The sequence below is a fragment of the Leptonotus elevatus genome, chromosome 20, assembly GCF_054856555.1.
Source record: "Leptonotus elevatus isolate MCC_2025b chromosome 20, RoL_Lele_1.0, whole genome shotgun sequence".
Classification (NCBI taxonomy): domain Eukaryota; kingdom Metazoa; phylum Chordata; class Actinopteri; order Syngnathiformes; family Syngnathidae; genus Leptonotus; species Leptonotus elevatus.
Window position 1 is genome coordinate 6,749,603 of NC_141258.1, and position 25,969 is coordinate 6,775,571.

The following is a 25,969-nucleotide window of genomic DNA, read 5'->3' on the forward strand; positions in this document are numbered from 1 at the left end:
AACAAAAAAAACTATTATAAAACAAGACACTATTATTCAGAAATTTATTTGGAACTTAAATTATTACCATCACCAAACTAAGTAAATTTACCAGAATCATTACCATTATCATTACTGGATTACATTACTTAGTTACACACACTGATAGGGACACATTACCAGAACATTATCAGAATTAGATCAGAATCAGAATCAGCTTTATTGGCCAAGTATGTAAACACAGAAGGATTTTGTCAAATAGTTCAAGGTTGCTAAATGTGTTTTTCACGTTTGGCTGTTACTTTTGAGTTTTCCCAGTGGCCACTTTTTGACCTGTGTATGTTTTCAGCTGTCAGGCAAATTGTATCTTGTAGTCTTTGAACGATATGATGGACTGTCCCGATTCTGTGTCCAGTTCCACTTTTAATTGCATTCCATTGACTTTTGATTATTGGTGTCAGACAAATGATCATCATTGTGGCATTACAATCTATAGACAAGACAATTCCTCTTTATTTGAATTTGAGTCAATTCGCTCACACGTTATTTGCCCTCGGTTTGCACTAGCCTTGTCATTAGAATAGCTGTGCTTTAATTGGCACATTTGTGTCGCCTTTTATTGCATCGAAAGCAGTCTTTATCTTTCAACCGGCACTCGACATGGTCATGTGACTGTTTATCCCATTTAAAGCATGGCTTTGATTTGGCATTGCATTTTAAACACCGAGCTTGTTGCAGGTTTCATTTTGTAGTTCTGGTGCATCCTTTACTGCTTCCAGCTATGGATTGCGGCGATGGACCCGAGGACCCGGTAAGATTGTCCCCCACTCCCCTGTAGGACGGCGTTTGTGCTCGACGTATAGTCCGCAGAGCAAACGGTCCCGTTTTGTGTCAGGTGTCAACCACGGTCTTAGTCCGGCTGGCCCTAAAACATGAAGTAAATTCCGGCCCCCCCAAAAATGAGAAAACGTCTCGTTGTCTGTAGCATTTCTTCACCATGAGACTTTTATATATTTTTTAAATATAGATTATAAGTAAAGCAACACATTTAAATTTTGTAAACCTGTTTTTAAAATGAATTTTCATTCATTCATTTATTATAATTCTGAAAATAACACTAAAAATAGTCTTATTAAAATAATATTACATTTTTGACATTCACATTTTGCATATATATATTTTTTAATTAAATATTTTATCATATGGTAGATTCCAAAAACATGCATGGCAGGTGAATTGGACACTCCAAATTGTCCATAGGTGTGATTGTGAGTATGGTTGTTCGTCTCTGTGTGCCCTGCGATTGGCTGGCAACCAGTTCAGGGTGTACCCCGCCTACTGCCCGAAGCCAGCTGGGATAGGCTCCAGCAACCCCCGCGACCCTTATGAGGACAAGCGGTACAGAAAATGGATGGATGGATCATATGGTAGATATTTTTGCTTTGTGGTTGTAGCCTAAATTTCTGTCCTGCGCTAGCTTCAAGTGAAGTGGAAATAAGCGAGAGATATACACTCACCAATGCACTTTCAGATGTTTATTGAACGGGACAAGCAGCCAAACATACAGACACAAAATAAAAACACCTGCAAAGAGCATGGAGCAGAGATTGGGTCACCAGGCTACACCGTCATTAACTCATTCACTGCCATTGACGTAAAAAATTAATTTGAACTATTTCTATTAGTTTAACATTTTTCCACTTTTGTAAACAAAAGTATTAAAACCTAGAAAAAACATTTTTTATTGTACATTTAGAACATATATCACAATTATGATTAATTGTGAGTTAAGTATTAAAGTCATGCGATTAATTACAATTAAAGATTTTAATCGCCTGACGTGATTTATAAAGAGAAAAGACAAGATTAAAAGAAAATTAGGAGCGTCAAGCACTTAAATTTTTTAATTGGAATTAATTGCATGACTTTACGAGTTAACTCACGATTAATCACAAATTTTATATCTGTTCTAAATGTTAAACTAATAGAAATAGTTCAAATGAATATTTGACGTCTATAACCGTCAATGGCAGTGAATGAGTTAATGGGCACATCTTAAAGTACATATACTTGAGCTGGGCCTTGAGCACAAAAGTTTGCCCGCCCCTGTTGTACATTTCAATTGTATAGTTGAAAATGTTGGAGTCACGTGGGCCTAGAGGTCAACAGTGAGTGCAGAAGAATACCAGTGGCCACCGACACGTTGAGTGATTCTACACCAGGTAAAAGCTGTCTCCCGGCTGGAATGGTCACAAGCGTTTGACACGAAGCCAAAAGCTTCTGGGACAATCCATCACCCTCCCCTCCAATCAGCAGCAGCGTGGGCTTGGTCATCCGGAAGTCTAGACACGGCGTGATGGGAACGCCGGATACCGGCGCCTCGGCCGCCACTGTGCCGACCACCCACCAGCCTTGCGCCGCCTTGACCCGGACCATGTCCTCTAGGTCTTCGTACCCATACACGCCCATCACCTCCATGATGCCAGAGCTGGCCTTGCTGACCACCGGGGTCAAAGGGCAGCTGTGGCGGATGCTGCTTGCCACTCGGTCCACGCCGAGGAAATATGCCGAGCGCAAGATGGCTCCAAGATTCATCGGGTCTTGAATCCCGTCCAGGATGAGCCAGAGGGGTGTGGTCTTTGAACTCTGTTCTGAGTCTTCCGTCAGGTAGCTCAGTGGAGTAGCTTGCAGGCAAACTCCTTGATGGACCCGACCCAAAACCATCCTGTCTAGGTCTTTCTTACTGACCCGCTGGATTGGAACCAGTCGCTGATGAGCCTCCTCACAAACCTTGAGGAGCGCTGACCTTTGTGAGGCCTCGCCGTCTTTCACAAACAGCTTCAGGGCCTTCCGGCGAGCTTGAGTGAGAGCCAGGAGACATGGAGCGACCCCAAAAACAATTTCATGCTGGTCTGAAGACTGCGTGGATGGCTTGAGTCTCGCAGTCTTCTTCCATTCTGACGACAAGTCCTCCTGAGCCAGCTTTTGAAGCTCCGATGATATTCGCCTCTGATTCTGAAGTTTATTTGGTGATGCTTTCTGTTCCAACCGCCTCCCTTCTGACACTTCAGACTTGTTGGACCTCCTGGAGTTGTACACTCTGTCGTGCTCGTGGTAGGCAAAATGGGAGTCCACAGCCTTGGGAAATCTCCACATCCTAATAAATAAGAACCTATGCTTCGAAGCATAACTGAAAAAACTCATACTGGGGATTGACTTGTTCAGAGTAATTGTTACCAGACGTTCAATAAAGTCCTTCAGGCAGCAAAATGTAAGTCAAATGTCGAAACGTTTTAAATGCTTATTGATATGATCCTTCAAGCGCTTCATTACACATTAAGACCAAAACACTGACAAAATGATCAGTAGTAACCACGTTCGTCTATAAGGTCGCAGCATTGAGACTAGGGCAGGATAAAGGCACGTTGCACTACAAAAATAAAAGTGTACACGGTCAAAATGGTGCCTAATAGTGGTAATTTTGTGGTTAGGATGATGCAACTACTTATTTTACGATATTTTTATTGACTAAATTTTCTCACAAAACAACGTCAAAGCTACTTTGACTACTTCTGATATTGAAATACACTTTATTTTGAAACGTAGAAATTGTTTGACTACGTTACTTCCGGTATTGTGACCGATACGAATAGCGTCACTTGTGACGTAGTAGGATGAAATCACTAACCGGAAGTAAAACTGTGGTAACGCGGAAGTATCCGAAAGAAAACAAAAATCGTCGCTCGTTTGAGAAGAAGTCCTAATAAACGTCGTTTGTCGTCTGGATTTTAGTACTGGTTCGACGAAAGCGATCAAGGTGAGCTGAGAGACTTTGTGACGGCTAATGCAAATAGTGGTGGCGGAGGGGATGTGTCAATGAGGTAATTACGGCCATAAAAAGACCTCACGTCATGGGCCAAGAAATGAACAGGCCTTAAGCCACTTAAACTTAGTTGATTACCACGCTAAATTGGGTAACTGTTAAAGTAGGTTTCGTCCAGATCGAATTTGGCCCAAACTTTCCGTTGACGACGTGAGTTTTACAGTTATTTACACCTTTAAAATGGCAACACCCATCTCTGGCGTTTGTTCTAAAATATAAACATCCCACTGAGAGCGAGCAATATACTGTACAGAGAAAATATTTGGATGTTTTTCCCCATTTCCCAACCTCTGTTGAGCTAAGGCACACATTTGACATATGAACAAATGCCACAAAAATGTGGATACACAGGTAAGTTATGTACCTTCTGGCATCCAGTGCAAGAGCATACAATTGTTTTTCTTGTCGCCCTAGATTTTTTTTTCATCCGTGAAGTTTGAAAAACGTGACAAGCTTATTTATTTTGACAAAGTAAGGCATAAATAACACATACCTATCTTAAAATGTACGTCAAGTCACCAGAACAAATACTCAAGTACAGATAACTCAACCGCAGCTCTATTGAGGATGAGATGTATAGAAAATGTATGGATTTTACAGTATCCATTTTCCCTCTGTGTGCTTCTAAACAGATGGACTTCCTTTTCGGGAAGAGAAAGACTCCGGAAGAGATGCTGAAACAGAACCAGAGGGCGCTCAACCGGGCCATGAGGGATCTGGACAGAGAGCGATCGAAACTGGAGCAGCAGGAGAAGAAGATCATTGCTGACATCAAGAAAATGGCCAAACAGGGACAAATGGTGAGTAAAGTCTTCTTGGAAGAAAACAAGAGATCAAATCCTGAGTGTGTGTGTGATTGAAATGTGTGCAGGACGCAGTCAAGATAATGGCCAAAGACTTGGTCCGCTCGAGACGCTACATAAAGAAGTTCATCATGATGAGGGCCAACATTCAGGCCGTCAGTCTGAAGCTTCAGACACTCAAGTCCAACCACAGCATGGCGCAGGCCATGAAGGGCGTGACCAAAGCCATGGCCACCATGAACAGACAGGTTTGAAGTGATAAAGTCACAGATTTGTCAGCATCGTTGTTCTAATCTGATTTATAATTTACTGATTTAAGTTTACGCCACACTTGTTTGATAGAAATGTGTAATTGTGGCATAGTTAAGACCAAAACATTTATGTATAAAAAAAATCTATTGGGGAAAAAAATGGCATATTCAGTTGTAGCACTAAATTGGCATCAATACATATATCTCTGTGTTCCTCCACAGCTCAAACTACCTCAGATCCAGAAGATCATGATGGACTTTGAACGTCAGAGTGAGATAATGGACATGAAGGAGGAAATGATGAGTGACGCCATTGACGACGTGCTGGGGGATGAAGATGATGAAGATGAGAGGTGAGCCACAATCACTCCTCTTTGACACATTCAATATGGCGGCTACGTTGGTGTAAAATTCTGCACCAATGTTTATTTCAAGTCTGAGTGGGATAACCTTGTGTGGTAATTTATTTTGTCTGGTCTTTCTCTTAGCGATGCCATTGTGTCCCAAGTCCTGGATGAGCTGGGTCTTAATCTCAATGACGAACTCTCAAGTAAGAGCAAAAAAGTGCTATCATTACTTTTTTTTTCTCCCAGCATGGGCGGGACGTCAATGGGGGTTTTCCCCATCTCCATCACTGGGCGGGACTTCAATGGGGGTTTTCCCCCATCTCCACTATCAAACCATCAATACTGTACAAAACCACAAAATAACAGCATGCAACTGTGCCACATACATAATACAGAGCAGTTGAACTTGGCTTTCTCTGACCAGGCAATCAGAAGATGGAAATGTTCTGATTGGCTAGTTGGACAATTTCAAATCTGATTGGTTAAACAGCCACAATGCTCATATCATTTAAGTTACATAAGCCAACACTGCTGATTCCGAAGGCCCTGGGTAGATTAGATTGACATAGCAACACAGGCTGGTATTTGATTGGACACAAAAGAAGTACATACACACACTTGTAGTGCAGCCTAAATAAATTAAGTAGACACTTTGAAATAAAATTAATACAATTTGATGGAACAAAATTAGTTGTTAGGTTGTAAATGTCCACTCACCACTACTTTTACTTCCAGGTCTCCCGTCTACTGGTGGAAGCTTGTCGGTGGCCAGCGGGAAGAAAGCGGAGCCCCAAGCCACCCTGGCCGACGCAGATGCTGACCTGGAAGCGCGGCTCAATAACCTCCGCAAAGACTGAACGCAAATGCACGCCGACTATACGTCTTATTTCTTTGAAGCAGCGTCAGCCATAATGATGGATTGCTTTCTGCGGTGTTGTTGATGTGGGTATTTTATATCAAAATTACAAAGGATCTTTCATAGGACCTGAAAAGTCCTTTCTCATGTTTGTCAATGCCAAAAGACAAATCCCCTAACGGTGTGCGCATACTCACATTTTGTTGCCTTTTGAATGAACACTAATTAACTAATAATCCAAGTTACAGAAGAGCATTTTTTTTTTTTTAATAGATTAGTGGACAGCTGTTGAATTTGTCGCTGAACATGCTGTATGCATGATCCACTAAAAGGGTGGCTCATTTTACCAAAACATTGAAAGAGAAAAAAATCATCTTGCTGTCGCTGGTGGTCTGATTTAAACAAGGTATTCCACCCACAACATGTTTATAGTTTTTACACCTAGACATGGAACGGTGTTCATGTGTTTGTTGAATAATAAACTCTTTTTTTTCCACATTTAAAGGTGCTTTGGTGTGAAGGATCTCTTTTTTTCTTTTTCTAAAAGCCTTGGCTATTATTTAAATTGGACTTTGTTACTATTGTGGAAAACAAGGATCTCAATCCAAACTCATAAAGCATAGAGATGGTCATTTTATTCCAAAAAGAAAATGCAACTTTCGAAACTTTCAATTTGTCAACATACAATCATTGAATTTTGAATGTACTCAACACGTTCAACATTAAATAATAAAAAAATAACAACCATGTTTTATGTACATTTGTTTGTGAAAGCTATGTACAGACAAAAAGTTTCCAGATTTAGCCAACATCTATGCACTTGTACAGTATAGCGGTTGAAGCTGTTGCATCGTGAAGGGAAAAAAAAATACTGCAAGGGAAGAGCATGGGAACACGTTAGAACTACAAGCTAGGAACTTTTGCTTCTAAAATGAACCCCTGATGTCAGCCAACTGCTCCTGGAGTTGGAGGTCAATGTATACACATTCACTATTTGTACGTCAAATAATGTGGACGCTTGCAGCCAAAAGTCATGCTTGCGTCCTTTTATTTTGCGCAAGAGCAGAGAAGATCCTCCATCGAGGGGTTAAGCCATGCTACCGTTGTTTTTCTGATGTCTTACAGCTAAATAGAACCCATGCAATTCACATGTAAACTACTCACAAAAAGGGACTTGGGGTGAAATTCCAGGTGAACGTGATATTTTTTTCAACGCTAAACTTTTGACTGAATGTGTCCAACTGTCTTTTTGTGAGTAGTGTAAAAGCAAAAACAAAAGGAACAGAACACTGGACTTCAAGCCAACATTAGGACCCGTTTAGTGTTTTTTTCCCCCCCTTACAAGAGAAAACAGATTCAGGCTCTCATTTAAACCCCCCCCCCCCAACATGCTTTCACTGTGTGAAGACGGCACATTGCTCCATAGCTGGATGACTGAGCGACAGATACACAGCACCACCGTCAGCTTGGGACGTTTCTTTACCAAAGCAGAGTCGCAAAATTTAAAGTTGCCAAATGAGATCCGATGCTAATATTTTTTTTTCTTATGGTGTCAGCTGAGTGCAGCAACAGTGATGTTATAAGAAGGTAGGAACAGTTACCGCTTCACACTGCACGGCGAGTGATATGTACGGGACGCCTTTCTCTTCGGCACAGAAAGCAGCAGTAGTTAGACACGCGCCCACGAACAACTGGTGACTTTACTGCGTCCGACAAAATGGCCGCGTCGCCCGCTCGGCGACATTCACTTGCGACAGGTCCGGTGAGGAGTATGTTTTTTGGGCACCTCGATGCGACAGCGGCTGCGCTCGTCCAGCCAGGGCAGCTCAAAATTCCTAGAGAAAAAAATAAATAAAATCATTGTGATTAATATCTAATTAAGTAGTGACATGACTGATGAAAAACACTGCTAAACATTCAAACTTACTCTTGTGAGAGTTTGGGCAACGGCCGACCAAACGCGACTACTGGTAAGAAGGGCGTGATCATGATCGCTTCAACTAGAAGAAGAAAAAAAAAGAAAACATTAAGCTTCGAGGAAAAAATGCTTTTGACCTTTGTGCCCTCCTTGGGCAATTTTGCGCTTTTTCTTGTTCAAAAATGTTTATTTCGGCTGCGATCATCTTGTGACATGAAATTTAAATCCTGATTTACCAAGTTAGCAAGTTAACAATCAATATAACAAATGATGTACCGTCTTCAGTTTCTGGATAAAATGACAAAAGCTCGGGTTCCGTCTCTGGTATGATCTTCTTCCGGTTCATGCGCTGCTGCAGGCGCTGAAACACGCGTTGTTCTCGGATCCGCTGGATATCCCACCTGTGTTGTGAGAATCAAGAGGAACCGCGTGATGATCACGTTTGAAGATTTTTATACAGGGGTGTCCACATATTTTCTTCCCAGGGCCACGTAGAGAACATTCAAATTCATTAAAAATGCTAAATACCAGCATAGGTCAACATATGCTAAGCAATTTAAGTTGTATATGTTTTAAAAAATGTTAGATCACAGCTTTCTGTTAAAAATTATGCAAAAGTTTGCAATTTTTCAGCATTTCGGGGCGGCCCTGTAACCTTCTAGATAAGATTCACATTTAGAATCAAAATAAAAGTGATCTGTTGTAGTAAAAAAGTGTTTAATTTCTTTCCTAACCTGTTGTTTGTGAAAAAGTCAACCCGTTATCCTCGTCGTTTAGAACCCTAAATTGGCACAAGATGGCGCCAAAAGCTAGCTCAGAGACATACAGACTGAGCCTGCGACTTTGCCATAAGTCTGGTCAACCACCCAATCAGTATTTCTGAGGCGGGCAAACTTGAGGCAACAGAAAGTGGAATGAACCAATAAGCGAAGAGCGGACGTGACGTCACAAAAGTGACTCATTGAAGTCTTTTCGGAGAAAGAGTAAAAATCCAATATGGCTACTAGCCGAAGAGAGACAATAGTGAATGATGTCGTCGTGGGAAAAACTTGGGAGCGAAGAGTGACGTTGCTCACGAAGATGACGTCACGCAAATAAGACGAATTTGATTGGCCGGCCTGTTTTCAGCCGCTGCCGAATTGCTGTCTATGGACGCCTGTCCACACCCACTTTCTTGTGGGTGTGGCTTGCCAGGCTTATACAGGCCAGCACATTTAAAAAATAATTTAAAAAATAAATAAAAATATCTGCATGCTATTTCTTTTTAAAGGGGAGTTTGAAATAAAAATAAAAAAAACACTTTTCCCCACATTTGTTAAAAAAAAAAGGCAGTTCTGTAAATATATATATTTTTTTTTTTAAACATAAAACTGATACACCGACCACCTGTTCTAACCGCTTGTTGTGGCTTAGCACCCTAAATTGGCACAAGATGGCGACAAAGCCCAGATCAGAGGCACACAGACCAGCATATAACAAAACAACAAAAAATTGCAACATTTAAAAAAAATAATAATAATAACGACAATATAATAATAAATAAAAATTGCAAGCCATTTCTTTTTAAAGGAAGAGTTTGGAACAAAAAAAGACTCCCACATTTGAAGAAAAAATATATATAAATATACATTATCCACTTCAATTCTTAATTGATTGTAAATATTAAAAAAATATATAACACCAAACTGATAAACTGGCTTCATTTGGACAGCCTAGATGTAATACCTCCCCCAAATAAAAAAACTATGTGGTCACCTCTTCCTCCTTTTTTCATCCAGTTCCAGCTTGGCATGGCGCTTGAGGAACACGCCGTCGTCCAGCGGCTGGATGCACAAAACACACCGACTCAGCTTGTTACTTTTCCCGATTCGCGTTCAAATCATGGCGATGTTCTCACCTCTTGCGCATCAAAGCTTAAATCCTCACCCAACGGCTCAATGGCATTTTCTCGCCACGACGGAACAGAGAGTCGGCACGAAGACGGGAAAAGGAAGTTAATTGTGGATTGAGTGTTTGGTGCATCTGAAGGACAAAAGTGGTGGAAGGTTAGATTTACAAACAATCAGCACAATAACAACCACATGAGGAGTGAACTCACTGGCCGCCACCTCCTCTTCTTCCTCCTCCTCCTCCTCCTCCTCCTCCTTCTTGAGGGAAGTCTCGCGCAGAGGCGACACAGGAGGTTGGTTCCAGCAGCACAGGTACATCTCCGTGGTGGACAGGAAGGGAAGGTCGTCCATCTGGCAACTCAGTTCCACCGCCTCCTCTTTGCATGGCAGCCTGGCGGGGGCGCTCTTTTCTGGCGTCTCCTTGCTGCGCAGCTCTCGCTGAGACGGAGACGCCGGTTGACTCTCAAACTTGTGAGGACTCAACTTGGCGCTTTTGCCGCGAGACTTCTGGAGTTTGGACTCCCCGAAACAGGATTTTCTGTCGGCACACGTGATATTCAAAATCAGAAGCAGTGAATGCTGACTATTACGGAAAATTAAAAATGTTCAAACTTATGGGAATTCTCAATACAATAAAATCTAATATAAGTTTTTTTCACATTCTCCATTTCAGCTCAGCGTCAGCTTATAAGCATTCAAACCAATTTCTACTGAAACTGCATTCTCTAGTTTACTTCATCTTTACCTCTTTTGACTTTTGCTGCCTCGACATAAGGGCAGCAGGGCAGATGGATTGGGCCGCGGGCTCTCCTCCACTTCTAGGTCCCACATGTCCTCCTTGTCGGGGGTCCAAGGCTCCAGTGGCTGGAAGAGGCGCTTGTCGCGTGGCGGGTCCTTTTTGGTTAGCTGCAGGCGACGCTCCATACGCTCGATACGCGCCAGAAGCTGCACAGGTGGAGGAAAAATGTCATTGCGGGAGTATCACTGGTTATCAGCAGTGATATATACATTTAAGAAAGCTATGTTTTGAAATCAATTAATAATAGAGTTTATTCAGTGTGATTTCAAAATAATAAAAAAAAAAATCCTTATTTTTTTCCATAATCGCTCAGTCTTATGTAAGAAGCCATTACCAGTCAAGTAGAATTCTAAAAGAAAATTAAAGGAACATGTCAATAAAACAATTAGTCTACATTTATTTGCCATACCGTCTCCTTGTCTGCTTTGAGATCATCAATCTCCTTGTCCTTGGACTGCAGCTGCTGCTGTTGTTGCTCGATGAGGTCCAGCTGCAGCAGCAGGATCTGCCGCAAACAGTTGGCCTGCGTGTGAGGGTTTGCTGGACTCTTCCGGAGGTTCTTCCACTTGCCCTCGGATGACACTTCGATGGACGCGGCTCCGAGGACGCCATCGGCATCCTTGGGCGTGTTGTTGTTCGGAGTCATCTGAGGGTTTTCCATGTTGTCCACGGAGAGGGGTTTGCCTTTCACCGGGGTTCCCTCACCCCCCATTGAGCCGACAGGGGTCAGAACCCCCACGGCGGCGGCGGTCCGGTCTGCTTCGACGGCTTCCGAGATGTCGCCGCTCATGTAAGTCTGCTCCGAGCGCGTGGACCTGCTCGGGATCTTGTCGGCCCACCGGAAGTCGCCTGCAGCATCCGAGGGCGAGTCACGTGACTCCCTCCTGAGGCTCACGGGAAGCAAAGAGAATGCCCCGCCTATGGCGTTAGCAGTTGGCTTGGATCCCAGATGCGGGCCCGGAAAGGCTCTCATGCTCATGGCGACTGTTCATGGTGCGACTGTGGCTGGCTGTCCCCTGTAGAGTGCACACAAACCAGATTTATTCTTCTTAAGTTTAAAATTTGGAGGTAGCCGATACCTCTATCTGATTTTGTACAATCTCTGGCAGTGAAAGCCCTGACATCAGAGTTTCAAACAAGTAAAAAAATTGCCTTTTGAAACCAAGCAGGTTTGATTCAGATTTTTCTGAAAAAAAGAGGGAACGTACCGTACCCTCTGATATTCACTCATAAACTGTTGAAGTGAGCTGAGTAGTTCAATTTAGCCAGGCCATAGCCTTATCTAAAACAATAAAAATAAATAAACAGCTTTTACACAATTTTTTTAGCATTGATAAGCAATTGCAAACCATTTAGTCTCTATCTCCTCCTCCATAAGCATTACATTTTGTGTTTTTGTCTATTCAGAGAAATATCATAAAATAAGCAAGTATTTTTTTTAGGGAAGGGAAACGTCTAAGAAAATAAATTAGATTAGAATACCGCACAAAGTATTTCCTTGAGCCAGGCATAATACGCACCTGTGCGAATGATCAGATTTTTACCATTCATGCCTCGATTTGAGTCAGGAAAACCCCTGCCACACACAAGACACGCTTTAGTTTGTGACACTCACGGCCGTGTCGTGTCGTGTCTGAACAAATACGCTCGCCTTCATATTGTTACTTTACGTCAAGTCTGCGTTACCCTTCCTTTTTCATACGAGTCACACGCCGGGGTTTGAAATTCCAAGCAAATATACACAAGCGCGCACACGCCACACAAACACGAAAGAACTACAGTACTTCGGCGACGACCAACTCACGTTTGCAATGATTTAGCCGGAGTGTGGCGAGACTTTCAAGGACCCGGGAGTGGCAGTGGAGCAACCTCCATTTTAGCTCGCCGTGAAAAAACAATAACAGCTACCTAGCGCCAGTGGCTAGCCTGTTAGCTTAGCCACACAAGCAAAAACGCGCGTCCAAAACGACGCCGCCATACCGATCGCTTCTTAATGCTCAGACCCCTCACAGACATGTCTTTAAAAACCTACCGTGTGCAATTTTGAGCTTACCCGGGCTATAAGTGAAGTCCACGAACAATACTCGTCATGTTCCCTCCTCAAGTCTAGTTTTAAAGCGCTCTCTACTGCGCATGCGCGACGTGTTGGCTGGCCATATTCTTGCTTTGAGGTTTCCATGAGGACACATCACATCAAATCATCAGTCAACCCGGATATGTGGCGCAATAATGTGGAAATCATTTTAAAAGGGATAACCATAATCAAGGTATCCCAGTAGCATGTAATTATTTGAACCGCTAGTAGTTTTCATGTTTTAATTCTTATTTAAATCATTTTAATGTATTATTATTATTTTTATTTTTATTTTTGAAAACTGTAGTTTAATTGGAATAGATAATCCGTATTTTTCCACCCAAACTTCATATTTTTTTATTTAAATGTATCATTTAACTACACTGACACATGGAAATAGAGTTGCAATATTCGCCGAGCTTCAAGGGGGCAGCGTTTAGAAAATCGCTGTTTATTTCCCACCAAACAGACAAAATGGGAACGCTTGCGCGGAAGTAGCCACAACCTCTGCCATTTGAAGCATTTCTTCCCCCTTAAAATGTACATTTTCATCGCACTTTAACTTGAAATACATCTGTAAGCTGAATCCTATAGAGCTAGCGGGTTTAAATGGTTGCGCATCTTGGTGAAAATTGAGAAAATTGCTCGCTTAGACATAGTAAACATAACTTGTGTTGTTTAGTTTCCTTCGTAACATCGAAAGCTGTCATCACTTTGTACATTAACGGGATCTATTATCATAATTTCATTGTTATTTGTTTTCTTATTAAAATCAAAATGCACCGGAGAGGCGTCGGTGCGGGCGCCATCGCCAAAAAGAAGCTAGCAGAGGTAAGAAAACATTCGATTTAATTCAGTGTTATGTAATTAAAATATAACAAACATCAGTTGTCAACACTGAAAGCAAACCTCATATATAAATTAAGAAAAAATAAACATCACCAACAATAAAATTCAGAAAAAACGAGATTATAACATTAATTATTGTAAGCCACTGTAGCACTGTGTAGTTTATTACACACAAAAGTTAAGCGTTTGAAAACAAACAGACCTAAAAAAAAAAAAAATTATGAAATTGTACTTAAAATGTAAGTACTGCTGAACTGTTCTTGGGCAGGGATTCTTTCGAATAAATACATTCAAGTAAAATGTCTTGATTAATTGACACCATTGTCGATAGATTGAATTGCATGCAAAAATTGCATTTTCTTTTCAGGCCAAATACAAAGAGAGAGGAACTGTTCTTGCAGAGGATCAAATAGTTCAGGCAAGTTTATTCACTTTATATTTGAAGTGTGTCCACATTTTGTATGTGTGATGCATGTATTGTTGCAGTTATGTTCCAACAGCAGCATGTTGGTTATTTTTTCTTCTCATATCTGTCAGATGTCCAAGCAGCTGGACACATTCAAGTCCAACCTGGAGGAGTTTGCCAGCAAGCACAAACAGGAAATCCGCAAGAGTTCCCAGTTCCGGGTCCAGTTTCAGGAGATGTGTGCCACTATTGGAGTTGATCCGCTTGCCTGTCAGAACCACTATTAAGAAGAATGTTTGAACATACTCTTGAGTGTAATTATTATTATTTTTTAAATACAAGTTTGTTTTGTTGACAGCTGGCAAAGGTTTCTGGTCAGAGATGCTTGGCGTGGGCGACTTCTACTATGAACTCGGCGTGCAGATTATAGAGGTTTGCTTGGCTCTCAAGCACAGAAACGGAGGTTAATTAAATGATAACATCATTTTAGCAACATCACCGAGGGCACATGAGTGACAGACTTTGTTCTTTTTTTGCTAGGACTCATCACTTTGGATGAACTCCATCATAGGGTGCTTAAGGGACGCAGTAAATACGCTCAGGATGTTAGCCAGTAAGTTTCCCCAAGACAATAATTTCTAATTTGATGCAAAGGCGAAACAAAGTCTTCACGTTGCATGATTAAAGCCGTTACATTAAACCCAGGGATGATTTGGTCCGAGCCATCAAGAAACTCAAAGTCATGGGCAACGGTTTCGGGATGATTCCGGTGGGTGGCTCCTACTTGGTGCAGTCTGTCCCGGCGGAGCTCAACATGGATCACACGGTGGTCCTGCAGCTGGCTGAAGTAAGCCATACACACCCACACACACAAAAAACACGTTTTGTATCTAATCCTTCAAACCAGTTCTGCTTGTCACTGATTTGTAGAAAAAGGGCTACGTGACGGTGAGTGAGATAAAGGACAGTCTCAAATGGGAGAAGGAGCGAGCGAGTCACGTCCTGGTGAGTCCATGTCAATAGTGTCTAGCCCACAAGGTAAAAAATTAAGACGGGCTGGGAGATTAGGGTCTTAAAATTAAATATTAAAAAACTTGTTAATACATCACATCATATTATAGCAAATCGGCCCCTTTAGTGTCAATCTGATCTGTGTTGTCATTGCCAGGACCACCTACTGAAGGAGGGCCTGGCCTGGCTGGACTCTCAGGCATCGGACGAGCCACAGTACTGGCTGCCCGCCCTCTTCTCCGAGCTCACCTCCCGTGATGTCACACCCGAGGAGGCCAATCAAATGAGCCCCTGACAGGGATGAAGTATGTGTAGCACCAGTTAAGCCCCTCCAACATTTTGATATTCAAAATTATATAAATTATTTTCTAAGCTCCCATGTATCCGGCCAAGCTCCGGGAGAGAGAAAAAATCCTGGATCCAAGCCTGGCCCCTGAACAAACCATGGATGGGATGGTGGACTTGTTAGCCCATATTGTGCCATTGCAAGGGAGCGTGTTTTAAGAATGCGTGAACAAAATGTCAGTACAGTGAACGCCTATCCAGACACAGCCGCTATGGGTGAAAATTCACAACATATGTACACCAAACCATATAATTTTGTGTGGAAAAAAAAGAAATGTCCTAACATGCAATGTGAAACCTGACGAACTTCTACTTAACTCACATGGAGCAGCAACACAGAAAAAGAGCATACAGCTGAATCCTAATGATACCGCTTGTCTTCTACTAGTCCTCAGTTATGACACAACATGCTACCACACTGACGGCTTGCAACACTCAATTTGGACTTCATTGTATGCTGTAAAAAGTAGCAATAAAAACGACCAACCTAAAATCTGCAGTATAGCAGGAGAACACTAATGTCTTCACATCAATGTCAATGAGCCTTTTTTTATGTCAGTGGACAGTTTATTGTCAAAATAAAACATGTCTTATCAATAAAATGAAGACTGTTGTGATTTCTTTGAGACAATCTTTCAGCTAGCGTTTTTCTCCTAAAAGCAGTGATTCTCAGCTGCTCGATTGACACCAAAAGCGGGTCATCGAAATGTCGTAATACAGTAAATAACATTTTGAGGTTATCAACTAGTTTGCCTTATGGTGGTCACGCGGCAGAAGAAAGCACATTCAGTTACCGCCGTCCTTACTGTGAATTTTATATTAATGGCCAAGATGTTTTTCATAAACATTTTGATTGTAATGCTGACCTTACTACTGCTTTTGTGTAGACTACGACACATTCCTACAAATGTACAATTAGTAAAATTAAATTTAACCCACTTGCCTTTAATTTATGGAAAATATTACCTCAACAGGCATACGCCGAAAATGCTCATACTTGGGGCGGAATGGTACATTGACATTCAATACACCTCTGTACCATCCTGAGGTCCTACAATGAACATGCAGTATTTGACAAAAAATAGTTGTCAATTTTATCTTCTCATGCGACAACACTCAAGCTATGATGCTTTGGTACAACGTAGTCAGTGTACAGCTTTTATAGTGTAATTTTTTTTCTCTTTCAAAATAACAGTATTGTCTAAGACCGATGGCCAAAAAAAAAAAAAAGTGAGTACACCCAGAAGGGCAGGTGTGTTAAATGTCTGCTCTGACTCTTTCCGAAAAGGAAGACCTAACTGTCACGGTATAAGTGACATTTGGTGGATATATTTTCTATATTCATTTTTGTACATGCAGTTGTCACGTTCATTCTAATCCTGTGTAGTTAAAAATACGTATACATATTCATAAATGCTATTTCCGAACAATAGATTTTCTTGTTTGTCAACTTCTATATAAATAGGTCTCGACTTAGCGGCAATAGGGAACTACAAACACAGTTGAGAATCACTGCCTCATTTCAAAATGCCCAAGACCACCTTTCTGTTTTTAAACCACTCATTTGCTTCTTTTTAGGAACACTTAGCAGCAGGTGCCTTTCAAAGTCACATCTCGTGACTGTAGACGTGGTCTTCAAACACGTTCTGCTCCATGTCGTCGCAGATGAGCGTGCAGAAGGGACACACTTGGTGATTGCGCTCGTGACACTCCACCTCTGCCCGCGTACTTCCCGGGAAGCTCTCCAGGCAGTGGCGGCACATCAAGACCGGCTGGTGGAGGTGGAAGAACACATTAAAAACATGTCAAAATATAAGACCCAGACCTAGACAGGCCATAGCCTTGCCTAATACAAAACGTGCTTTGCTGCTATCTTGTGGCATTTGTAGGCAATAGTCAATTACTCCTGGATTTTTTTGCTACTCACAGCAGAGGGTGATCACATTTAAAACACAATATATGAGGTTGTTGTTTCTCTACCTGGTCTTCCTCGTCATCTACAATGCTCACTGCAAAAAAAAAAAAAAATCATCAGATGAAGATCGATATTAACTCATTCACTGCCATTGACAGCTATAGACGTCAAAAATTAATTTGAACTATTTCTATTAGTTTAAAAAAAAATTCAATTTTAGTTAACAAGAGTATGAAAACCTAATTTTTTTTTGTACATTTAGAACAGATATAAAATTTGTGCTAAATTGTGAGTTAACTAGTGAAGTCATGCGATTAATTACGATTACAAATTTTAATCGCCTGATGCCTCTAATTTTTAATAATCTTGTCTTAAAAAAAAAAAATATATATATATATATATATTTATTGTTTTAATTTTTAACAATCGTTTATTTTTTATTTTTAAGAAAAGATTATTAAAAATTTGTGGCGTCAGGCGATTGCAATTTTTTATCGAAATTAATCGCATGACTTCACTAGTTAATTCACGATTCATCAATTATTTTTAATATCTGTTCTAATACAATTTAAAAAATCTAGATTTTCATACTCTTGTTAAAAAAAGTGGGAAAAAATGGTAAACTAATGTTAAAAAGAATTTTTGACGGCTATAGCCGTCAATGGCAGTGAATGAGTTAATGGCCATATCAATAATGCTAATACTAAACGTGGCCGTACACTGACCTACAGGTATGTTGTTATATGACGGGTCACACGTCTCCGGTGTGTCCGGCTGTGTTGTGCCACAGAGGGGTGTCGGGGTGGCGTCAGGGTGCACTGAGTGGGCGGGTGGTAGTGTTTGAAGGTCATCCAAAGTCCTGCGCAGCTCCTCAATGTCATTTGTGTGCTTCTAGCAACAAAATGGAGGCCAAATGTGAGGACAGCAGCAAAATGTGCAACTTTAACAAATAAAAGGAGATGTTTACTTGGTTCTCTTGAGCAAGCTCCTGATTGTGGCGTTTCAGCATGGACGTCAAATTGTTTTTCTCCTCGATCACGGCGTCTTTGTCTGCGATCATTGTGTGAGCTTCTCGGAGTTGCAGCTTGAAGACCAAAAAAAGGCGTGTGCAACAAGACATGAACTATGATGCACAATTATGAGAAAACTGGACGAGTCGTTAGCATTTGCATCTCTGCCTGACCTGTCTGAGATTCAGGGTTAAAATCTGTTCTCTGGCCTATTTTGTATGGAGGATCAAAACTGCCAAAATTAAAAATAAATAAATGACTAAATAAATAAATAAATAAATGACTAAAAGTGAAAATAAAAACAGATATAAAAAAATATAATTTGAAAATTAAATCCCACAAAATAAATATAAGCGGAAATAAAAACAGAAAAAAGCGCTCCAGCAATGGACGATTGTCTTGTGCACTGTCACCTCGACTTGTTGTCGAGCAACTCAAGTCGCAAGTTGTGGTGGCAGAGCACAAGATAGTCGTCCATTGCAGAAGCTCTCCATGCAAGCCGGCGAGACTTCCTTCTTCGCTGAGCCGCTCACTCGACCAATGAAAGGCAGTTCGCAACGGCGGAGTCCAACACAAGACACACTTAGGACCGGACCGCCCCCTCATTTGACTAACATTTCATCCTGGCAGTATGGACCAAAACTGCCAAAATTAAAAATAAATAAATGACTAAATAAATGACAAAAAATGAAGAAAAAAAACAGATATAAAAATATATAATTCAAATATTTTATACAAATGTATTTATTTATGTAAATACATATTTTTGTTGTTCCATTTGTATTTATTTCTTTTTATTTAAATTTTGAATTCTATTTTTTATATCCGTTTTTATTTTCGCTTTCAGTCATTTTTTAAAATGTATTTAGTCATTTATTTTTTATTTAGTCATTTATTTATTTTTAATTTTGGCAGTTTTGGTCCTCCATAATTTTGTACCTCAGTTTGTAGCAGCAGTCCGTTGTCGTCACCTGAGTTTGGATTGGACTGTGTGCACTCAGCATGGTTATGTTCCTGAAGTTCCATCTGATTGGTCATGTGGATCAACATCTCCTGCTGGAGAAAAGACGCAACACAATGCTGACATGGTCATAAGCATAGACAAGCGTATGGGCAAATCAAACCTTCAAGCGCTGGATTTCTTCACATTGTTCCTGCAAAGTGCACAAGAGACACTCGTTCTGCTCCTTCACCCGACAAAGTTCTGACGCGAGTTCATCGTGTTTGTCCTGTGAAGCATACGGTCAACTTGCGCACGTCCGTCATCATCACGCACGACCTTCGAAAAAGACCTTCAAGATAGAGGTTTCTTGTCTCTCCTCCCGCAGAGCTTTTTCCAACTCTTCATTTTGTTGTCGGATGTGATACGCCTCGTCCTTCAAAGCCGCTTTCTCTCGATCGCTCTGCTCCACTTGTTCCTGTTTCCACACAACATCCATGTGAGGACTCATTCAGAAATATACAGCTTTGGAAAAAATTAAGGAGAGTGACAAGATAGTGCAAGTACTCGCACGCGCAATATGAACGAGCCTGCAGTTACCCTTTGGGCCAGAGGTAGCAGTCGCGAGTAAAAAGTGACAAACCTTCAAAAATATCCTTTAATACTTAATTTTATCAATACATTTCGGAGTCAGACGCGCTCCCATTGCAGGTCCTGGATGGATTGTATGGTTCGAGAAGTTTTATGTGAAAAGATAAGAGCCAGTCTTTGAGTCACAAGATGTCATTGATCCTGACGTGAGTTGAACACGCAACCTTCTGATCTGGAGTCAGACGCGCTACCATTGCGCCACAAGGTCTTGGTAGATTGCAACCCACAGAAATGCAACAGGACAGAATTCTTAATCACAGGTGCTAGACAAAATTCTCTCTAACTTAATAATACCACAAGTTTGAGGGAACACTTTGGGGAGGTATTTTTTTTGTCTCCAGGTCCTGGGTGGATCACATGGTTAGAGAAGTTTTATGTGACAAAATAAGAACCAGTCATTGACTGATAAGATGACATTGACCCTGACGTGAATTGAACACGCAACCTTCTGATCTGGAGTCAGACGCGCTACCATTGCGCCACAAGGTCTTGATACATAGCTACCCACAGAAATGCAACAGGACAGAACACTTAATCACAGGTGCTAGACAAAATTCTCTCTATCTTAATACCACAAGTTTGAGGGAACACTTTGGGGAGGTATCTTTTGTCTCCAGGTCCTGGATGGATTGTATGGTTGGAGAAGTTTTAAAAGAAAGATAAGATCCAGTCTTTGAGTAGCAAGATGTCATTGACCCTGACGTGAGTTGAAAACGCAACCTTCTGATCTGGAGTCAGACGCTCTACCATTGCGCCACAAGGTCTTGGTAGATTGCAACCCACAGAAATGCAACAGGACAGAATTCTTAATCACAGGTACTAGACAAAATTCTCTCTATCTTATTACCACAAGTTTGAGGGAACACTTTGGGGAGGTATCTTTTGTCTCCAGGTCCTGGATGGATTGTATGGTTGGAGAAGTTTTAAAAGAAAAATAAGATCCAGTCTTTGAGTAGCAAGATGTCATTGACCCTGACATGAGTTGAACACGCAACCTTCTGATCTGGAGTCAGACGCGCTACCATTGCGCCACAAGGTCTTGGTACATTGCAACCCACAGAAATGCAACAGGACAGATTTCTTAATCACAGGTGCTAGACAAAATTCTCTCTAACTTAATAATACCACAAGTTTAAGGGAATACTTTGGGGAGGTATTTTTTTTGTCTCCAGGTCCTGGATGGATTGTATGGTTAGAGAAGTTTTATGTGACAAAATAAGAGCCAGTCATTGACTGATAAGATGACATTGACCCTGACGTGAATTGAACACGCAACCTTCTGATCTGGAGTCAGACGCGCTACCATTGCGCCACAAGGTCTTGATACATAGCTACCCACAGAAATGCAACAGGACAGAACACTTAATCACAGGTGCTAGACAAAATTCTCTCTATCTTAATACCACAAGTTTGAGGGAACACTTTGGGGAGGTATCTTTTGTCTCCAGGTCCTGGATGGATTGTATGGTTGGAGAAGTTTTAAAAGAAAGATAAGATCCAGTCTTTGAGTAGCAAGATGTCATTGACCCTGACGTGAGTTGAACACGCAACCTTCTGATCTGGAGTCAGACGCTCTACCATTGCGCCACAAGGTCTTGGTAGATTGCAACCCACAGAAATGCAACAGGACAGAACTCTTAATCACAGATGCGAGACAAAATTCTCTCTATCTTATTACCACAAGTTTGAGGGAACACTTTGGGGAGGTATCTTTTGTCTCCAGGTCCTGGATGGATTGTATGGTTGGAGAAGTTTTAAAAGAAAAATAAGATCCAGTCTTTGAGTAGCGAGATGTCGTTGACCCTGATGTGAGTTGAACACGCACCCTTCTGATCTGGAGTCAGACGCGCTACCATTGCGCCACAGGGTCTTGGTACATTGCAACCCACAGAAATGCAACAGGACAGATTTCTTAATCACAGGTGCAAGACAAAATTCTGTCTAACTTCATAATACCACAAGTTTGAGGGAATACTTTGGGGAGGTATTTTTTTTGTCTCCAGGTCCTGGGTGGATCACATGGTTAGAAAAGTTTTATGTGAGAAGATAAGAGCCAGTCTTTGTGTCACAAGATGTCATTGACCCTGACGTGAGTTGAACACGCACCCTTCTGATCTGGAGTCAGACGCGCTACCATTGCGCCACAAGGTCTTGGTACATTCCACCCCAAAGAAATGCAACAGGACAGAATTCTTAATCACAGGTGCTAGACAAAATTCTCTCTATCTTATTAACACAAGTTTGAGGGAACACTTTGGGGAGGTATCTTTTGTCTCGAGGTCCTGGATGGATTGTATGTTTGGAGAAGTTTTAAAAGAAAGATAAGATCCAGTCTTTGAGTAGCGCGATGTCATTGACCCTGACGTGAGTTGAACACGCAACCTTCTGATCTGGAGTCAGACGCGCTACCATTGCGCCACAAGGTCCTGGTACTTTGCAACCCACAGAAATGCAACAGGACAGAATTCTTAATCACAGGTGCTAGACAAAATTCTCCCTATCTTATTACCACAAGTTTGAGAGAACACTTTGGGAAGGTATCTTTTGTCTCCAGGTCCTGCATGGATTGTATGGTTAGAGAAGTTTTAAAAGAAAAATAAGATCCAGCCTTTGAGTAGCAAGATGTCATTGACCCTGACGTGAGTTGAACACACAAACTTCTGATCTGGAGTCAGACGCTCTACCATCGCGCCACAAGGTCTTGGTACATTGCAACCCACAGAAATGCAACAGGACAGAATTCTTAATCACAGGTGCTAGACAAAATTCTCCCTATCTTATTACCACAAGTTTGAGGGAACACTTTGGGGAGGTATCTTTTGTCTCCAGGTCCTGGATGGATTGTATGGTTGAAGAAGTTTTATGTGACAAAATAAGAGCCAGTCATTGACTTATAAGATGACATTGACCCTGATGTGAGTTGAACACGCACCCTTCTGATCTGGAGTCAGACGCGCTACCATTGCGCCACAAGGTCTTGATACATAGCTACCCACAGAAATGCAACAGGACAGAATTCTTAATCACAGGTGCTAGACAAAATTCTCCCTATCTTAATACCACAAGTTTGAGGGAACACTTTGGGGAGGTATCTTTTGTCTCCAGGTCCTGCATGGATTGTATGGTTGGAGAAGTTTTAAAAGAAAAATAAGATCCAGTCTTTGAGTAGCGAGATGTCGTTGACCCTGACGTGAGTTGAACACGCAACCTTCTGATCTGGAGTCAGACGCGCCAGCATTGCGCCACAAGGTCTTGGTACATTGCAACCCACAGAAATGCAACAGGACAGATTTCTTAATCACAGGTGCAAGACAAAATTCTGTCTAACTTCATAATACCACAAGTTTGAGGGAATACTTTGGGGAGGTATTTTTTTTGTCTCCAGGTCCTGGGTGGATCACATGGTTAGAAAAGTTTTATGTGAGAAGATAAGAGCCAGTCTTTGTGTCACAAGATGTCATTGACCCTGACGTGAGTTGAACACGCACCCTTCTGATCTGGAGTCAGACGCGCTACCATTGCGCCACAAGGTCTTGGTACATTCCACCCCAAAGAAATGCAACAGGACAGAATTCTTAATCACAGGTGCTAGACAAAATTCTCTCTATCTTATTACCACAAGTTTGAGGGAACACTTTGGGAAGGTATCTTTTGTCTCCAGGTCCTGCATGGATTGTATGGTTGGAGAAGTTTTAAAAGAAAAATAAGATCCAGTCTTTGAGTAGCGAGATGTCATTGACCCTGACGTGAGTTGAACACACAACCTTCTGATCTGGAGTCAGACGCTCTACGATTGCGCCACAAGGTCTTGGTACATTGCAACCCACAGAAATGCAACAGGACAGAATTCTTAATCACAGGTGCTAGACAAAATTCTCTCTATCTTAATACCACAAGTTTGAGGGAACACTTTGGGGAGGTATCTTTTGTCTCTAGGTCCTGGATGGATTGTATGGTTGAAGAAGTTTTATGTGACAAAATAAGAGCCAGTCATTGACTGATAAGATGACATTGACCCTGACGTGAGTTGAACACGCACCCTTCTGATCTGGAGTCAGACGCGCTACCATTGCGCCACAAGGTCTTGATACATAGCTAACCACAGAAATGCAACAGGACAGAATTCTTAATCACAGGTGCTAGACAAAATTCTCTCTATCTTAATACCACAAGTTTGAGGGAACACTTTGGGGAGGTATCTTTTGTCTCCAGGTCCTGCATGGATTGTATGGTTGGAGAAGTTTTAAAAGAAAAATAAGATCCAGTCTTTGAGTAGCGAGATGTCGTTGACCCTGACGTGAGTTGAACACGCACCCTTCTGATCTGGAGTCAGACGCACTACCATTGCGCCACAAGGTCTTGATACATAGCTACCCACAGAAATGCAACAGGACAGAACACTTAATCACAGGTGCTAGACAAAATTCTCTCTATCTTATTACCACAAGTTTGAGGGAACACTTTGGGGAGGTATCTTTTGTCTCCAGGTCCTGGATGGATTGTATGGTTGGAGAAGTTTTAAAAGAAAAATAAAATCCAGTCTTTGAGTAGCAAGATGTCATTGAACCTGACGTGAGTTGAACACGCAACCTTCTGATCTGGAGTCAGACACGCTACCATTGCGCCACAGGGTCTTGGTACATTGCAACCCACATAAATGCAACAGGACAGAATTCTTAATCACAGGGACTAGACAAAATTCTCTCTATCTTATTACCACAAGTTTGAGGGAACACTTTGGGGAGGTATCTTTTGTCTCCAGGTCCTGGATGGATTGTATGGTTGGAGAAGTTTTAAAAGAAAAATAAGATCCAGTCTTTGAGTAGCAAGATGTCATTGACCCTGACATGAGTTGAACACGCCACCTTCTGATCTGGAGTCAGACGCACTACCATTGCGCCACAAGGTCTTGGTACATTGCAACCCACAGAAATGCAACAGGACAGATTTCTTAATCACAGGTGCAAGACAAAATTCTGTCTAACTTCATAATACCACAAGTTTTAGGGAATACTTTGGGGAGGTATTTTTTTTGTCTCCAGGTCCTGGGCGGATCACATGGTTAGAAAAGTTTTATGTGAGAAGATAAGAGCCAGTCTTTGTGTCACAAGATGTCATTGACCCTGACGTGAGTTGAACACGCACCCTTCTGATCTGGAGTCAGACGCGCTACCATTGCGCCACAAGGTCTTGGTACATTCCACCCCAAAGAAATGCAACAGGACAGAAATCTTAATCACAGGTGCTAGACAAAATTCTCCCTATCTTATTACCACAAGTTTGAGAGAACACTTTGGGAAGGTATCTTTTGTCTCCAGGTCCTGCATGGATTGTATGGTTGGAGAAGTTTTAAAAGAAAAATAAGATCCAGCCTTTGAGTAGCAAGATGTCATTGACCCTGACGTGAGTTGAACACACAAACTTCTGATCTGGAGTCAGACGCTCTACCATCGCGCCACAAGGTCTTGGTACATTGCAACCCACAGAAATGCAACAGGACAGAATTCTTAATCACAGGTGCTAGACAAAATTCTCCCTATCTTATTACCACAAGTTTGAGGGAACACTTTGGGGAGGTATCTTTTGTCTCCAGGTCCTGGATGGATTGTATGGTTGAAGAAGTTTTATGTGACAAAATAAGAGCCAGTCATTGACTTATAAGATGACATTGACCCTGACGTGAGTTGAACACGCAACCTTCTGATCTGGAGTCAGACGCGCTACCATTGCGCCACAAGGTCTTGATACATAGCTACCCACAGAAATGCAACAGGACAGAACACTTAATCACAGGTGCTAGACAAAATTCTCTCTATCTTAATACCACAAGTTTGAGGGAACACTTTGGGGAGGTATCTTTTGTCTCCAGGTCCTGGATGGATTGTATGGTTGGAGAAGTTTTAAAAGAAAGATAAGATCCAGTCTTTGAGTAGCAAGATGTCATTGACCCTGACGTGAGTTGAACACGCAACCTTCTGATCTGGAGTCAGACGCTCTACCATTGCGCCACAAGGTCTTGGTAGATTGCAACCCACAGAAATGC

The 25,969-nt window shown here is 41.6% G+C and overlaps 5 protein-coding genes and 17 non-coding genes across 28 annotated transcripts in view; 2 read left to right on the forward strand and 20 right to left on the reverse strand.

Annotated features, from left to right (window-relative positions):
* Window positions 1-631: 631 nt before the first annotated feature.
* chmp2a (charged multivesicular body protein 2A) lies at window positions 632-6,627 on the forward strand. Of its 2 annotated transcripts, none has more exons than XM_086063790.1 (6): window positions 632-790; window positions 4,495-4,662; window positions 4,734-4,913; window positions 5,139-5,269; window positions 5,405-5,466; window positions 5,999-6,627. In XM_086063790.1, exons 1-6 carry the CDS (start codon window positions 761-763, stop codon window positions 6,118-6,120), a joined length of 693 nt encoding a protein of 230 aa, XP_085919916.1. In that variant the 5' UTR covers window positions 632-760; the 3' UTR covers window positions 6,121-6,627. The 2 variants fall into 2 exon arrangements, with proteins under 2 accessions (XP_085919916.1, XP_085919917.1); XM_086063791.1 differs by lacking the exon at window positions 632-790 and adding an exon at window positions 3,652-3,796.
* mrm1 (mitochondrial rRNA methyltransferase 1 homolog (S. cerevisiae)) lies at window positions 1,500-3,386 on the reverse strand. The gene has a single exon (XM_086063788.1). It carries the CDS (start codon window positions 3,181-3,183, stop codon window positions 2,125-2,127), a length of 1,059 nt encoding a protein of 352 aa, XP_085919914.1. The 5' UTR covers window positions 3,184-3,386; the 3' UTR covers window positions 1,500-2,124.
* Window positions 6,628-6,734: 107 nt separating the features above from the next.
* Window positions 6,735-12,908, reverse strand: msl1b (MSL complex subunit 1b). Of its 4 annotated transcripts, none has more exons than XM_086063781.1 (9): window positions 12,779-12,908; window positions 11,135-11,741; window positions 10,672-10,871; window positions 10,136-10,464; window positions 9,935-10,059; window positions 9,793-9,860; window positions 8,314-8,438; window positions 8,047-8,119; window positions 6,735-7,954 (listed from the first exon to the last, which is right to left on the reverse strand). In XM_086063781.1, the coding sequence occupies exons 2-9, from the start codon at window positions 11,702-11,704 to the stop codon at window positions 7,864-7,866; spliced, it is 1,581 nt and encodes a 526-aa protein (XP_085919907.1). In that variant the 5' UTR covers window positions 11,705-11,741; window positions 12,779-12,908; the 3' UTR covers window positions 6,735-7,863. The 4 variants fall into 4 exon arrangements, with proteins under 4 accessions (XP_085919907.1, XP_085919909.1, XP_085919908.1 ...); XM_086063783.1 differs by having other exon boundaries at window positions 12,758-12,849; XM_086063782.1 differs by lacking the exon at window positions 12,779-12,908 and adding an exon at window positions 12,530-12,724.
* Window positions 12,909-12,999: 91 nt separating this feature from the next.
* snf8 (SNF8 subunit of ESCRT-II) lies at window positions 13,000-16,005 on the forward strand. Its single transcript, XM_086063789.1, has 9 exons — window positions 13,000-13,630; window positions 14,016-14,066; window positions 14,186-14,324; window positions 14,413-14,517; window positions 14,595-14,667; window positions 14,760-14,901; window positions 14,985-15,059; window positions 15,223-15,370; window positions 15,439-16,005. The coding sequence occupies exons 1-8, from the start codon at window positions 13,577-13,579 to the stop codon at window positions 15,358-15,360; spliced, it is 777 nt and encodes a 258-aa protein (XP_085919915.1). The 5' UTR covers window positions 13,000-13,576; the 3' UTR covers window positions 15,361-15,370; window positions 15,439-16,005.
* A 329-nt stretch (window positions 16,006-16,334) lies between these two features.
* The window catches only part of calcoco2 (calcium binding and coiled-coil domain 2), a 32,079-nt gene continuing 22,444 nt past the window's right edge, over window positions 16,335-25,969 (reverse strand). For 2 of the 3 annotated variants that reach the window (XM_086063786.1, XM_086063785.1), the window contains exons 5-11: window positions 19,628-19,753; window positions 19,460-19,564; window positions 19,275-19,391; window positions 18,293-18,409; window positions 18,051-18,216; window positions 17,391-17,419; window positions 16,335-17,182 (exon numbers count right to left, since the gene is read on the reverse strand). In XM_086063786.1, the coding sequence (XP_085919912.1) occupies window positions 17,018-17,182; window positions 17,391-17,419; window positions 18,051-18,216; window positions 18,293-18,409; window positions 19,275-19,391; window positions 19,460-19,564; window positions 19,628-19,753 (825 nt within the window). In that variant the 3' untranslated portion in view covers window positions 16,335-17,017. The remainder of the gene's footprint in view (window positions 17,183-17,390; window positions 17,420-18,050; window positions 18,217-18,292; window positions 18,410-19,274; window positions 19,392-19,459; window positions 19,565-19,627; window positions 19,754-25,969) is intronic. The other variant, XM_086063787.1, reaches the window with a different exon arrangement.
* trnaw-cca (transfer RNA tryptophan (anticodon CCA)) lies at window positions 20,063-20,134 on the reverse strand. The gene has a single exon. It is a non-coding gene; the product is annotated as a tRNA-Trp (tRNA).
* trnaw-cca (transfer RNA tryptophan (anticodon CCA)) lies at window positions 20,344-20,415 on the reverse strand. The gene has a single exon. It is a non-coding gene; the product is annotated as a tRNA-Trp (tRNA).
* trnaw-cca (transfer RNA tryptophan (anticodon CCA)) lies at window positions 20,894-20,965 on the reverse strand. Its single transcript has one exon. It is a non-coding gene; the product is annotated as a tRNA-Trp (tRNA).
* Window positions 21,175-21,246, reverse strand: trnaw-cca (transfer RNA tryptophan (anticodon CCA)). Its single transcript has one exon. It is a non-coding gene; the product is annotated as a tRNA-Trp (tRNA).
* On the reverse strand, window positions 21,450-21,521 carry trnaw-cca (transfer RNA tryptophan (anticodon CCA)). Its single transcript has one exon. It is a non-coding gene; the product is annotated as a tRNA-Trp (tRNA).
* Window positions 21,725-21,796, reverse strand: trnaw-cca (transfer RNA tryptophan (anticodon CCA)). Its single transcript has one exon. It is a non-coding gene; the product is annotated as a tRNA-Trp (tRNA).
* Window positions 22,006-22,077, reverse strand: trnaw-cca (transfer RNA tryptophan (anticodon CCA)). The gene has a single exon. It is a non-coding gene; the product is annotated as a tRNA-Trp (tRNA).
* trnaw-cca (transfer RNA tryptophan (anticodon CCA)) lies at window positions 22,281-22,352 on the reverse strand. Its single transcript has one exon. It is a non-coding gene; the product is annotated as a tRNA-Trp (tRNA).
* Window positions 22,832-22,903, reverse strand: trnaw-cca (transfer RNA tryptophan (anticodon CCA)). Its single transcript has one exon. It is a non-coding gene; the product is annotated as a tRNA-Trp (tRNA).
* On the reverse strand, window positions 23,388-23,459 carry trnaw-cca (transfer RNA tryptophan (anticodon CCA)). Its single transcript has one exon. It is a non-coding gene; the product is annotated as a tRNA-Trp (tRNA).
* trnaw-cca (transfer RNA tryptophan (anticodon CCA)) lies at window positions 23,939-24,010 on the reverse strand. The gene has a single exon. It is a non-coding gene; the product is annotated as a tRNA-Trp (tRNA).
* On the reverse strand, window positions 24,214-24,285 carry trnaw-cca (transfer RNA tryptophan (anticodon CCA)). Its single transcript has one exon. It is a non-coding gene; the product is annotated as a tRNA-Trp (tRNA).
* Window positions 24,489-24,560, reverse strand: trnaw-cca (transfer RNA tryptophan (anticodon CCA)). The gene has a single exon. It is a non-coding gene; the product is annotated as a tRNA-Trp (tRNA).
* Window positions 24,764-24,835, reverse strand: trnaw-cca (transfer RNA tryptophan (anticodon CCA)). The gene has a single exon. It is a non-coding gene; the product is annotated as a tRNA-Trp (tRNA).
* On the reverse strand, window positions 25,045-25,116 carry trnaw-cca (transfer RNA tryptophan (anticodon CCA)). Its single transcript has one exon. It is a non-coding gene; the product is annotated as a tRNA-Trp (tRNA).
* trnaw-cca (transfer RNA tryptophan (anticodon CCA)) lies at window positions 25,596-25,667 on the reverse strand. Its single transcript has one exon. It is a non-coding gene; the product is annotated as a tRNA-Trp (tRNA).
* On the reverse strand, window positions 25,871-25,942 carry trnaw-cca (transfer RNA tryptophan (anticodon CCA)). Its single transcript has one exon. It is a non-coding gene; the product is annotated as a tRNA-Trp (tRNA).